Source organism: Miscanthus floridulus, chromosome 7 (genome assembly GCF_019320115.1).
Source record: "Miscanthus floridulus cultivar M001 chromosome 7, ASM1932011v1, whole genome shotgun sequence".
Lineage (NCBI taxonomy): Eukaryota > Viridiplantae > Streptophyta > Magnoliopsida > Poales > Poaceae > Miscanthus > Miscanthus floridulus.
In genome coordinates, this window is record NC_089586.1 from 9,910,938 (window position 1) to 9,925,448 (window position 14,511).

The 14,511-nt window shown below is 48.7% G+C and overlaps 2 protein-coding genes across 2 annotated transcripts; one reads left to right on the forward strand and one right to left on the reverse strand.

The window, feature by feature from the left end:
* The first annotated feature begins 14 nt into the window (after positions 1-14).
* On the forward strand, positions 15-3,774 carry LOC136465031 (3-ketoacyl-CoA synthase 20-like). Its single transcript, XM_066463932.1, has 2 exons — positions 15-223; positions 3,309-3,774. The coding sequence occupies exons 1-2, from the start codon at positions 15-17 to the stop codon at positions 3,772-3,774; spliced, it is 675 nt and encodes a 224-aa protein (XP_066320029.1).
* Positions 3,775-4,194: 420 nt separating this feature from the next.
* LOC136465032 (3-ketoacyl-CoA synthase 20-like) lies at positions 4,195-4,743 on the reverse strand. The gene has a single exon (XM_066463933.1). The coding sequence runs from the start codon at positions 4,741-4,743 to the stop codon at positions 4,195-4,197; it is 549 nt and encodes a 182-aa protein (XP_066320030.1).
* Positions 4,744-14,511: the final 9,768 nt, after the last annotated feature.

Sequence of the window (14,511 nt, forward strand, 5' to 3'; positions counted from 1 at the left end):
AAAAAATGAAGACAATGGCGGTCGCGTTCTTCGTATTATCCCTCACACTAGTGGTCATACCGCTCATAGCAGAGGCAGAAGAGAGCGAAGATGCAAAGAAGGCAGCAGAAGACTTCTGCGCCACTCATTGTGCAGACAAGAAGGAGCCGGCTATCAACAGCAACTGCAAGGAGTCATGCGCCCTCTCCCAGCTCGTCGACTTGGTGTTCTTCGAGAGTGTCACGTGCTTGGGCAAATGCACCCAATTTGACAATGTCCCTGCCATGAAGTCTTGCGAGGAAGGATGCAAAAAAGAGTACAAGGCAAAAGCGGCAGAGGTCGCCGCTAGCTGCAACACGGTCTACAGCAAGGTGGAGAAGGACCCACATCGTATCGAAACATGCAAGATGGCATGCACCCCGCCTAGCTCCTAATCGAAGCACTTCTACGTACGTACATACCGGTGACCTAGCATTCTTGGTGAAGCATCAAATCATTGTTGTATCATAAGTGGAAGTGACTTGAAGCCATGATAAACTCATATGTGTTGAAATGGTTCAAATTGTAGCTCAAGGTTGTGTTGAAAAGAAGAACGAGACAAAGATTGTTGCAAATTGTAATCCCTTACGAAGATATATATGTATTGATAAGAATTAGCATCAAGATATTGTAAACTCAAGTGAGTGAAATAGACATATCTTTTGATCTTGAGTATAGGTATGTCATACTATCAAGTGATGAATAGTTTGACAAGTCTCAAGTGCTCAAACTACCCGAATACCAAGGGTTAACATGAGAGAAAACTTGGCACAACACTTGTACTTGTTGGTCTTGGAGCTTTTTTTCTGTTGGGTTGGTTATCCCTATGAATAATCTTTTTGTACAGTCCAAGATCATTGAAATCAGAGTTCGAAGTAAGAAGTTATTTCATTTTTCGTGTGGTGACCTATGCTGCTTTGCCAACCTGCGTGAAAATTGTGCACATTCTAGGTCCAATGGCTAGTTTTGGAAAACTTTTATGGAAGATCCACACTTTTCTGCTATAACGACTAATTTGTGATGTAGGGGGGGGGGTATTTATACCCCTCCGCTTTATTTGGAGGGTTGTTGGTTTCTCCCACACAACCTGCTAAAGCTCTCCTCAACCCCCTTATTGTGAGATTTTATGAGAAATCTAGTGAGTTGGGTTGAGATATTTGGTGATTGAGAGCAAGAGCGAGCAACCAAATCCATGAGAACTTGTGGGGTTCGTCAAGTAATATATTAATCGTTTGTTACTCTTAAATGTCAAGCCTCATAGATGGCTAGGCATTATTCGGCAAGTTCCTGTGCTTGTGGTGAGCCACAGGAAAGATTGTGAAGACTTCAACTTCGCCTCCGTAAGGGAAGAAGTCCAATAGTGAAGTGAGGAAAAAGGTTGAAAGAAATTTCTCTAGAGCTTGACCTTGGGTGGTTGTTCATGACCTACTCAAAAGAGACGTTGGTCCTTCCTTGGAAGAAGCTGAGCTTCGGAAAATAGCTCCTTGTGTCTTCAGTTTTGTTTGTTTATTTTTTGACTTCTTTTCTTGACATTGCTTCCACTCGATCCAGTTGGTTATGTGTTTGTGAGTGCATGTACTTTGTGGACTTGCTAGTGGCTACTCCATATGCATATCTTCAAGTTTGGATTGAGCTAGAAATCTCTAGGCGTAGTTATTCTCTATTTGTGTGGAAGATCTGTAGAATTCTGCGGAAGGTTTGCGCCTAGCTAACCCGCCGCAAAGTTTTGTTGCTAAATTTAAGAAACCCTATTCACCCCCTCTAGATGACATCCCGATCCTTTCATTTGCGATATTTTTCATCTTGTTTAGAATATAGTATTATTCAACTAAATTCCTATGGTGTGAGCCAAACAATATATAGTTGTAGCAGCGCTCGGCTCGAAATGCACTGACTTGTAGGAAGAGATCGGCTTGAGTTTATCCATAAGAGCTTGAGGAAGAAGAAGAAGAAGAAGACTTTGGGAAAGGCCTCCATTCTCCAACTCAGGTGAGGTCATGGTCGAAGAAGGGTTGAGGCCATCAGCGCCATCCTCCTTTGAAGCTTCAGAAAACTCCAACGAGGGTGAGGTGGGAAGATCTTGTGCCATGGATGAAGGAGAGAGCAAGAGTGGGGTGCGTGATAGAATGTGGGGGGAGAGTTTTGTTGTGTGTGTGTGAGCTGAGTGGTGTGTGGCAGGGCTAGTGAGGTCAAGGAAACTTTGTATGACATGTAGGGCGAGCATGAGTGTTTGTCAGTGCGAGTTGTTGGCCCGCAGGCGATGCTATCGGACCATTCGACAGGATCACGAGAGTTTTGTTCCGTCTAGATTTTTGGATGGTCAAGGGTTAGGTACAAAGCAGACTTTGATTTAACTAAAATTTAATAAAGGATTTTGACAAACTTTTTTTTATTTATGAAAGAACCCAATACCCTCTCTCTCTCTCTTTTCTTTCCTAAACTAGGTTCGTGCCCGTGCGTTGCTACGGGACAGCTAAACTTTTGTACTAAAAAAACACGGATCGCACGATAAGATAACAACACTGTGAAATTAAATACCGACGTTAAAGTGACATTTAATCCAAAAGGCAAAGTTCATGAAATTAACCGTCACGGAGAGCACGGCGTCGAAGGCTCACAAACTCTACTGTATAGACCTTCTGCGGCTAAGATAATGTTTTATATCGGCAAGAAGAAATCTTCGATATCCATTTCTTTCGTGCGCAAATAATTCACGAATATACCATCCATGTAAATATTAGTGCCTGTCATATGGGTAATACTGCATGTGTTGAAAAGTCTCTCACAAAACCTTAAACAAAGTATGTTATACTCACTATATAAATAGAGAGAATTATTTATTTGGCACTGAAACAAACCAGTGTTTCGTATTTGGCACTCGAAAATTTGAACTTTCTTATCTGGCAACAAGTTGAAATTTCCTTTCGTAAATGGCACTGCCGTCCATTTAGGGCAGTAACGGTGTCAAGTGACCGGTAAAAAGACATAAATACCCTTGTTTGCAGCAGAAACCCATGGTGCCAAATAGGAAAGTTCAAGTATTTTCGTATGGTGCCAAATAGGGAAGTTCAAGTATTTTCGTATGGTGCCAAATAGGGAAGTTCAAGTATTTTTGTATGGTGCCAAATAGGGAAGTTCAAGTATTTTCGTATGGACGATATTGGCCTCAACTACTTCCCTCATCCTAGTCACTGACGGTTGGCCCCACGCGTGCTCATCGTCAACTGCAGCCACCAGCAGTTTCCGTACGTGTGTACCCATCAACTAATTAGCGGATTGAGATGCTGCAGGCGAACCCCGGGGTGCTACGCCGTCGTGGTGAGCACCAAGAACATCACGCTCAACTGGTACTTCGGCAACGACCGCTCCATGCTGCTATCCAACTGCATCTTCCACATGGGTGGCGCCGCCACGCTACTGTCCAACCGCCGCGCCGACGCCGGGCGCCCCAAGTACCGGCCGCTGCACACGGTGCGCACCCACAAAGGCACCGCGGACGAGTGCTACGGCTGCGTGTACCAGCACGAGGACGGCACAGGCCGCGTCGGCGTGTCGCTGGCGCGCGAGCTCATGGCCGTCGCCGAGGACGCGCTCAAGACGAACATCACCACCCTGGGCCCGCTGGTGCTCCCGCTGTCGGAGCAGCTCAAGTTCCTCAGGTCCCTCATGCTCCATCGCGTCCTCTGCTCCCGCAGCGTCCGTACGTACATCTCGGACTTGCCGATGACCAGGAACAGTAGGCTCCCCAGCAGCTGAGGCACCTGCACGCTCGACTGCCATGGCCGAGAAGGCAGCCACGCCATGGCCGGCGAGCGCGCGCGAGCAGGCCGCCACGCTGCTGCCTTCTCGGTTGTCAGCAAAAGCAACTCCATAACGGCTGAGGAACCCTGGCATATCGGATCTGCAACAGCCTCAACAGCTCACGCGCACTTCACGCGCATGCCGCGCCCTTGCATGCGCGCTCGCCGCGCCAGTGACTCGCTCACCACGCTCTCGCGTGCCCGGTCCTCGCGCTGCCTGCATGTCCGCTAGGCGTGCTCGCCCGTTCTCAGTGTACAGCACGGCCAAAGGCCCCGGATGTAATCCTATATATGTATACTATAAATGATCAATGAAAGCTGTCCAGTTGTGCAATCTTATTCTACATCGGCCATGGCAGTCGAGCGTGCAGGTGCCTCAGCTGCTGGGGAGCCTGCTGTTCCTGGTCGTCGGCAAGTCCGGGATGTACGTACGGACGCTGCGGGAGCGGAGGACGCGACGGAGCACGAGGGACCTAAGGAACTTGAGCTGCTCCGATAGCGGGAGCACCAGCGGGCCCAGGGTGGTGATGTTCATCTTGAGCGCGTCCCCGGCGACGGCCATGAGCTCACACGTCTGCGACACGCCGACGCAGCCTGTGCCGTCCTCGTGCTGGTACACGCAGCCGTAGCACTCGTCCGCGGCACCTTTGTGGGTGCGCACCGTGTGCAGCAGCCGGTACTTGGGGCGCCCGGTGTCGGCGCGGCGGTTGGACAGTAGCGCGGCGGCGCCACCCATGCGGAAGATGCAGTTGGACAGCAGCATGGAGCGGTTGTTGCCAAAGTACCAGTTGAGCGTGATGTTCTCGGTGCTCACCACGATGGCGTAGCACCCCGGGGTTCGCCTGCAGCATCTCAATCCGCTAATTAGTTGATGGGTACACACGTACGGAACTGCTGGTGGCTGCAGTTGACGATGATCATGCATGGGGCCTACCGTCAGTGACTAGGATGAGGGAAGTAGTTGAGGCCAATATCGTCCATACGAAAATACTTGAACTTCCCTATTTGGCACCATACGAAAATACTTGAACTTCCCTATTTGGCACCATACGAAAATACTTGAACTTCCCTATTTGGCACCATACGAAAATACTTGAACTTCCCTATTTGGCACCATGGGTTTCTGCTGCAAACAAGGGTATTTATGTCTTTTTGCCGATCACTTGACACCGTTACTGCCCTAAATGGACGGCAGTGCCATTTACGAAAGGAAATTTTAACTTGTTGCTAGATAAGAAAGTTCAAATTTTCGAGTGCCAAATACGAAACACTGGTTTGTTTCAGTGCCAAATAAATAATTCTCTCATATAAATATGTGTGGTTTTAGGTCTATTCCACGTAGACATATATTGTAGAATAAGGTATTCACTTGAGTATCTGTGGTAAGATTCACCGTCAGCAATATATAGAAATAGTTAAATCATAAGTATTATTATTGCAAGCGACGGGAAACAATATCATTCTTATTTTTTGTCTTTGAAAAAAATACTTTTTTGTTGTCTCCATGATCAACGATTCTTATTTCCTTTGTACTTCAATTTATTCTATTCTATCCATAAATCCTCTGTCAACAAGAGGTTTGATCATGAAAATCAAATTTCATTACAACAGCGCTCAACTCGTCAAGAATTCTCTATTGTGAAATAAGGCCAACAACGCTCCAATCTTAAGTTGCACAAAATCTCGCAAAATAAGCATTTTAACTCAAGCTTTATAGAGTCCATATGTATTTATCCCATGCAAAGCTTCAGAGTCTATAGGTACTTTGTTGATCAGTTCATTACTATAGGTGTCAGAAGGCAGCAAGCAATACAAGGCTATCACAGTTTCAAGTCACATGCACTGCATGATAAAATAAGTTACCGAAAAAACAGATTCTGATTGTGCACCTGCTACGACTAATTTCACAAGATACTGGATGATAACAGGGAGGGAAGGCTGTCATCAATTTCATATTTTTTTTGCTTCCTTTGACTGCCTTCAGTGCGCTTGATCTTTGAGCGAAGTGAAAAGCCAAAATCCCTCTTTTGCCTAGCATTTTAGGGCCAAACTCAGACTTATTGCGCATGTAATCACTGGGGGTTCTCATGCTGCAACAATAAACATGGTTTATGGTGATCACACATTTGGAAGAAGCTCGCACATTCAAAGGGGGAGAGTAAAGGAAATAAGATTATTCAGTATCAGCTTGGAACCTATTTAAGTTGAAGGCAATCATCCCAGATACTCATGGTGCAAATTATCCTGAAATGACACAGACAAAAAAATAAGTTACCATATCATTCATGCTGCACCACGTTAAGTGCAGTAGTAACTACACAACCAGCTAAAAGCATATCTCATATGGTTAGATGAAACTGCCAATCATATTTCAAATGTTTAGGTGCAAATTACTCTGTAAATTTGTATGGACTCCACAAAATTGCTGTTTTGCAAAGTATTAAGAACTCTGATTAATCCTCAAAAAAGCTTTGAGAGAGATGCATAAGGAAGCAGGTAGCAGACCTGAAGGATGTGCAGATTGAGGCACTTAACGGCGAGGATGACGTCGTCATCGCCGTCATATGTGATAAATTCAGCTAGGCTCATAAGTTATCTTCATTTTATAACCCAAAAATATCAGATTACACCTACAGTCGGCAAACGCGCATGCTGTTGGTGACAAATGTATAGGGACAGAGGTTGATCAAGACTCAGGAGCTCCAAAATGTTCCAACGGTATGCTCGAGCCACTTGAAATGAGATTAACTCACACCGACTGTACAGAACAAAACTCAGTTGTTTTTACTGAACTACAGCCTAAATAGCAAATGCATTAAGAAATATTAATTTATTAAATATACAGGTCATCCAATCCTGGGAGCAAGTCCTTTCTATTTTCTTGTATAAAAGTGCAGTAACTAAACCATAAGCCATCAGATCAACTAAGGGAAAACGTATCCATGTATATAGATGAAGAGAGACCAATCGTTAAGTACTTATTAATGAAAAGGCAAAGCACTGTGCATTTGTGATTACCTATTTTACCAATTCAATATACTACTACAGTTTAGTAAAATCGATCATATAATTGATATGGAAAAGGATTACTATAATCAACCACTACTCAGAACTACTTAGTTCACAAAAAAGGAACTAAAATGCAGGAATAGCAGTTGGCTGCACAAATGAGATGCTGAAGTGAGGGATTCGATCGATTTCATCAGCAAGATGGAGTAAAAGCATGGAGAAATCAAGAGAAATCGAAGTGGAAGAGAGAAATCAAGGGAAATCGAAGCGGAAGACAACTTATAGTTTTCTTCATGTTGGCATAAAAATTTGAAACATATGGCCATAGTCCTCACCAGAGCAGAACCATACCGGAAAACAACCACATAGTTCATTATTAACCTATATATATGGAGAGAGTGCAATTTCTCCATCATCCTCACTTGATCCCCCAAGCCAACAACTGGGTCTTCCGTGACCTGCAAGACAACCAGATGACATATATTTCAACCTAAAAAGCTAGAACTGAACTCAGAAATATATATATAGTTACAAAAGCACATCAGAAGTCAACATTCACTGTGACTAATTGACTATTCTCAGTAAATACTTAAGACATTTCTTTCATGTAAGAGGTTTATGCATAATTGTGTGTTGTATGCAATGGCAAATTCTTCCCAGACTATTAGACTAATATGATGGCATGACTAATCACACAACATATTTCCAATATATTACCACCAAGCAGCTCATAAAGTGCTTGGCTCCCAGTTGTAATCCGAATAACAGACTTCCGCTTCAAATAAGGCAAAATAAATCAAACAACCTTAAAGGACAACACATATGAGAAGTAATTAATAGTGCTCAACCAGATCAATAACTAATCAACCTTGTCAGTTATACATACTACAAGGAGTCAAGCATTGGTTATCACTAATCAGACATACCAAACTGGTAAACCATACACCGATTAGTATCTTAGATGCAATTTTTCTTACCTTAAGAAGGGGATCAGTTCCTGTCATGAAACCCTGGTTCTGTGACAAACAAACAAAAAGAGAATTTCAAGATGACATATCATACAGAACTGATTGCATGGAGGTTTAGTAAGCAGAACCCAACTTAAAGGATAGACCAGATGTTCTTCAGCTGCCTCTTAGATCTGATCAACTTTTGCTCCAGATAAACCTTCAATTCCTGTAAGGTTTTGTAAGACGATCATAAATTAGAACAATAGCCATATGTTCAGAACATTGAACAAATGAAAGCAAGCATGCAAGTCCCACAAACAAGATATCAATTTAAACGTTGTGCAACAAGAATTCAGACAGACAGAACAAAGATTTCGGTATTGGGATGCATAGTTCAGAACCTTGTAATTATGCATCATTAGGCCATTGTAAGTGTAAATCCCTGCATCCTGCAGCTTCTTCACGTCTCCTGCATTTATCCCCTGAGAAATCACTGCGCCAAACAGATGCATGCACCACAGGTTAGCTATGACATGCAAGATCAAGAAGCATAGAAATTTAAGCACAACATGATGTGGAGGCACAACTTATGTTCCTCTATCCCACTGCAAGCTAACTGATGTGGAGGCTAGCCTGCAAGAAAAATTCACACGAAATTAATCTGAGATTAAGATTTGGGCCGAAAAACACACAAACAAAAAAGGAAGCTAATTGATTTACGCATTAGCACATGGGATTGACCTCAAATTGGTTCGATTGAATGGCATTGAACATGTGAATACAGGACGCATAAATAATTTGAACAAGCTAATAACACGTCACGTGAAGTAAAGAAGCTATTACGCTGTCATGTTGGCATAAAAATTTGAAACATATGGCGGCGCGAGGAAGAGGGCGAGGTCTCGCGAGGGCGGTTGCTGGAGAGCAAGGGCGGTTGCTGGAGCCACGGATCGCATGCCATAGAGAAGACGCGATCAACATACGGCACGGAGCGGGATCAAAGGGGCCATGAAGGAGGTCCCACCTACCTGTGCAGAGTGGGATCGTAGGGGGGGCAGACCGACGACCCAACGTATGTCGCACGATTCTGGTGTCCAATCTTTAGCCTTTTTAGTTGTGAGAGATAAGGATGCCCATGAATGATGGTATGGCAAAGACGATAGACCAATGATGAATCAGAGACTAAGAGTCAAGGAGAAAATTTGCTAAGATCAATCCATTCAAGATGGTAAATGAGACTGGCAGCTATTGTTAGCTAATCTACTGTTACCTTGTGTGAACACAGCAAGTGAAGGCGGCGCCAAAAGGCCCCCTGCTGTGATACTGTAGCCGCTACAGGTGCAGGCGCCGCATGGCTCACCTGCAGCACTGTAGGAACATGCAGTGGCTGGCGCAGAGTCAGCCCTGTCAGTGTTATATAGTTACTGTTACAGTATGTGGGCTGTATTAGGACTAGATAGATAGAGTTGTATAAATAGACATACATGGCAACTCAGTAAAGAGAGTTTAGATTTGCCATCTCATAGACAGGGCTTCAGCCAATGCTGGTGTCTTATATTGTGCGTGCTTGCTCTGTTCTCCCTTCTTCTAGCTCCAGACATAGTGCGTGGGACGGACAACGTCTATTCGTGGTCGGCACGGCTAGTGGGTGCTCGGCAAGACCGACGAGTGCTTCACTCGCCTGAGCCGGTGATCCTGTGGGCCAACAAGTGGTATCATATCTAAGTGTCGTCGCTAGTCTAACCGATGGCGATGACGGGCAGTTCTGAGTTGGGTGACAGCAGTGGCACTGCTGTGGCTGCCCAGCCACGAGGGGAAGTCATTGTTCGCATGGTGTGGGAGGTCAGTGGCACCAGTTAGCCGACGCTGACTCGCACCAACTATGGAGAGTGGTCGGTGACCATGAAGGTCAAGCTCAGAGCCCGACGGCTCTGGAATGCTGTTGACAAGGGCACCGACAATGAGGAGAATGACATGTCAGCTTTGGAGGCTATCCTCGCTGCTGTACCGGCGGAGTACAGGGAGCCATTGGGGATGAAGAGCTCGGCTAAGGAGGCATGGGAGGCTATTGTGGCGATGTGCGTCGGTTTCGACCGCGCAAAGAAGGCGACAGCCCAGCTTCTGAAGCAGGAGTATGCTATCCTCAAGTTCAAAGATGGTGAAATGGTGGAGGACTTCTCCCTCCGCCTACAGACGCTCATCAGCAAGCTGAAGAGCCACGGCGTCACCATCAACGAAGAGGAGGTGGTCTCTAAGTACCTCCACTCCGTTTCGGCAAAGTACATCTAGATCGCTTTCTCCCTAGAGACGATTCTGGACTTATCCACCCTCACCATTGAGGATGTGACAGGCCATCTACGGGCGGTGGACGAGAGCCTAGAGCAGGCGATAGCAATGAAGGACAGCGGGAAACTCCTGCTGACGGAAGAGGAGTGGGCTGCTCGGGGGAACTCTGGGAAGGCAGCCTCCTCCAGTCGCGGTGGCAAGGGCAAGCACCGTGGTAGGGCTTCTTTAGAGAAGAAGTAGGTCGACCCCAATGCCTGTCGATGTTGCAGGAAGATGGGCCATTGGGCACGGGAGTGCCCAAATCGCAAGCAGGAGAAGAAGGTTCAGGCTCACCTAGCGCAAGCCGATGATGAGGATGAGGCCACTATCCTGATGGTGATGTTCTGTGCACTGCACGACATCGAGGCTGAGGGGAAGGAAGAGGTGACAACGGTGGAAGGACCTAGGAGGGCCCTGAAGACAATCAACCTCGACGAACCACGCGCCCAAGTTCACCTCGGGCATGTGGGCGCCAACCAGGAGCAGCGGTGGTATCTGGACTCTAGTGCCAGCAACCACATGATGGGCTCCAAGGAATCCTTCTCTGAGCTCGACGGCAATGTTACCGGTATGGTGAAGTTTGGTGACGGCTCAAGGGTGGCTATCTAAGGGCGCGGCACCATCATCTTCAGATGCCAAAACGAGGAGCACCACATGCTAACGGATGTATACTACATCCCGCAACTGTGTTCCAGCATCATCAGTATTGGTCAGCTGGATGAGCGTGGTAGCGAAGTACTGATCAAGGACGGCGTCCTTAGGATTAGGGACCAGGAGCAGCGACTTCTTGCCAAGGTGAAGAGGTCCCTGAACCGGTTGTACCTACTCGACCTGAAGGTAGAGCAGCTAGTGTGCCTGGCGATAAGGCACTCTGAGGAACCGTGGATGTGGCATGCCCGGTTCAGACATCTCAGCTTTGACGCGCTTGGTCGGCTGGGAAAGATGGTCCGAGGGCTACCCCACATCAAGCATGGAGGCAAGTTGTGTGACAGCTGCCTGGCCGGGAAGCAGAGGAGGCTACCTTTCCCAAAGGCGGCCAAGTATCACACGGAGGAAGCTCTCAAGCTCGTTCATGGCGACCTCTGCGGGCCAATCACGCCTGCTACATGCGGTGGTCGATGGTACTTCCTCCTGCTCATGGACGATTGTAGTCGCTACATGTGGCTGCAACTCCTGACGAGCAAGGATGAAGCGGCGACGGCGATCAAGAAGTTCAAGACGCGCGTGGCGGCCGAGAGCGACAAGAAGCTCTGCGTGCTGAGGGCTGATGACGGTGGCGAATTCACTTTGGTGGAGTTCGCTGTGTACTATGTGGATCAAGGTGTGGGGCAACACCACACTGCGCCGTACTCGCCACAACAGAATGGTGTGGTGGAGAGGCGGAACTAGACGGTGGTCGGCATGGCTCGATCCATGATGAAGGCCAAAGGCATGTCGGCAAAGTTCTGGGGAGTAGCGGTGACCATGGTGGTGTTCATCCTCAACCGCGCTCCAACCAAGGCCCTGACGGGAAAGACGACGTTCGAAGCTTGGTATGGGTGCAAGCCGACCGTGTCATTCCTCTGGACATTCGGTTGCATCGGCCACGTCAGGAAGATGAAGCCGAACCTCACCAAGCTGGAGGACAGGAGCACACCGATGGTGTTCCTAGGCTACGCAGAGGGTACCAAGGCGTACCGGCTCTACGACCCACACGGAGACAAAGTGCTTGTCTTGCGCAACGTCGTGTTCAACGAGAAGGCGGCTTGGGACTGGAGCAGTCCGAGCACGAGGGAAGCTGGCGGCTTCACCAACACCTTCGTTGTCGAGCACTTGGTCATCCACAATGGTGAAGACGCTGGGAAAGAGGTGCCGAGCACTCCGGGAGGAGCGCCGAGCACTCCGGTGGTAGAGTCGAGCACTCCTAGGGCAGTGTCGAGCACTTCGGGAGAGATGCCGAGCACTCCGAAAGGAGTGTCGTGCACTTCTGGAGGGATGCTGAACACGCCAAGAGTGGTGCCAGGAGGTTCTGTAGTGGTGGTGACCACTTTAGGACGAGTGTCGAGCACTCCCGTGGCGGAGCCAAGACGTCTTGCAGTGGTGCCGACCACTCCAAGACTAAGGCTGGACACTCCTACAGTGTGGCCGAACACTGCAGGAGTTATGACGAGCTGCCCAGAAGCAGTGTCGAGCACTTCAGGTGCTATGCCGAGCACTCCAGCGGAACAGGGAACTCCATCGACACCGATCGAGTTCGCCTCACCTCCAAGTGACATCACTAAGTTCGTGGACGCCTACCACAAAGGTGAGGAGGTGCGGTTCCGCAGGCTGGACAACATCGTCGGTGGCATAGGTCCCTCAGGTCTGGCGAGCAGGCTGCTCAACGACACAGAGCTGCTACTCGTCAGTGCAGAGGAACCACCCACGTCCGCGCTAGCCAAGCATGATGGAAACTGGCGACGGGCGATGCTGGAGGAGATGAAGGCGATCGAGGAAAACGAGACTTGGCAGCTCGTCGATCCACCTCCAGGATGTCGTCCGACCAGTCTGAAGTGGGTGTACAAGGTCAAAAGGGACGAGCTCGGCGCCATTGTCAAGCACAAGGCGCACCTCGTCGCCCGGGCTTTATTCAGCGCGAGGGCATAGACTTCGAGGAGGTCTTTGCGCCAGTAGCGTGCATGGAGTCGATCCGTTTGCTACTTGACTTGGTAGCAGCAAAGGACTGGCGCATCCATCACTTGGACGTTAAATCGGCCTTCCTCAACGACAAATTAGCGGAAATGGTCTTCGTCAGGCAACCCCTAGGTTTTGTAGTCAAGGGAGAGGAGCACAGGGTACTTCGACTGCGCAAGGCGCTCTACGGGCTACGGCAGGCCCCCCGAGCATGGAACGCCAAGCTTGATGCCACGCTGGGCGAGCTTGGGTTTCAATGGTGCACAACCGAGCACGTGCTCTACACACGACGACGGGGGAGGACGAGCTCGTGGTCGGCATGTATGTGGACGGCTTGATTGTCACCGGTGCGCACACGGAGGACATCAACAGCTTCAAGCACGAGATGGCAGCTCGTTTTTGAATGAGCGATCTCGGCGCACTTCCTACTACCTCGGCATCGAGGTGAGACAGGGGAAGGAGGAACTCATGCTCGGTCAGAGCGCGTATGCCTCCAAGCTGTTGGAGCGGAGCGGCATGGCTGAGTGCAAGCCATGCGTGACTCCAATGGAGGAGCGGTTGAAGCTGACGAAGGCCAGCACCGCGATGAAGGTGGATGCAACACTCTACCGAAGCATCGTCGACGGTCTGCGCTACCTAGTCCACACGAGGCTGGACATTGCGTTCGCCGTGGGCTACGTTAGTCGATTCATAGAGGATCCCAGGGAGGATCACTGGGCTGCGATGAAGTGGCTACTACGCTACGTCAAAGGGACAGTGGATCAAGGGATCATCTTTCCCAAGACCGGTGGGAGTAGGCTGCAGCTCACTGTGTTCAGCGATGCAGACATGGCGGGGGACATTGACGGACGACGGAGCACCTCTGGCGTGCTCGTCTTCCTCGGGTCGGCCCCAATTTTATGGTTGTCGCTGAAACAGAAGGTGGTGGCACTATCTACGTGCGAGGCAGAGTACGTAGCGGCAGCCACAGCGGCGTGCCAAGTTGTGTGGCTACGCCGGCTGCTGGGCGAGCTGACCGACGTGGAAGCTCACCCACCAGCACTGATGGTGGACAACCAGCCCGCCATCGTCCTCGCGAAGAATCCGGTTCTGCACGATCGGAGCAAATACATCGACGTAAAGTTCCACTTCCTCAGGGACTATGTCGATGGAGGGCAGATCATCATCGAGTTCGTCGAAACTGGTCGGCAACTCACGGACATCCTCACCAAGCCGCTCGGACGACTTCGACTCATGGAGCTGAAGGAGATGATCGGCATAGAAAGGGTACAAGGGTTAGCAGTAGAATTATGGGAAGATTGTTAGCTAATCTACTGTTACCTTATATGAACACAGCAAGTGAAGACGGCGCCGAAAGGCCCCCTGCTGTGATACTGTGTAGCCGCTGCAGGTGTAGGCGCCGCACGGCTCACCTGCAGCACTATAGGAACATGCAGTGGCCGGCACAGAGTCAACCTTGTCAGTGTTATCTAGTTACTGTTACAGCATATGGGCTGTACTATGACTAGATAGATAGAGTTGTATAAATAGACATACACGGTAACTCAGTAAAGAGAGTTCAGATTTGCCATCTCACAGACAGGGCTTCGGCCAACGCTGGTGTTTTGTATTGTGCGTGCTTATTCTGTTCTCCCTTCTTCTTCTAGCTCCAAACATAGTGCGTGGGACGGACAACGCCTGTTCGTGGTCGGCACGGCTAGTGGGTGCTCGGCAACACTAGCGGGTGCTCGACAAGACCGGCGAGCGCTTCACTCGCC

Excerpts from the sequence above, each read along its gene's own strand:
- LOC136465031 (XM_066463932.1), top strand. The coding sequence starts at position 15 with ATGGCGGTCGCGTTCTTCGTATTATCCCTCACACTAGTGGTCATACCG. Across the intron at positions 224-3,308 it reads GTGTTCTTCGAGAGTGTCAC|GCGAACCCCGGGGTGCTACG; the intron begins GTGCTTGGGCAA and ends GAGATGCTGCAG.
- LOC136465032 (XM_066463933.1), bottom strand. The coding sequence starts at position 4,743 with ATGCATGATCATCGTCAACTGCAGCCACCAGCAGTTCCGTACGTGTGT.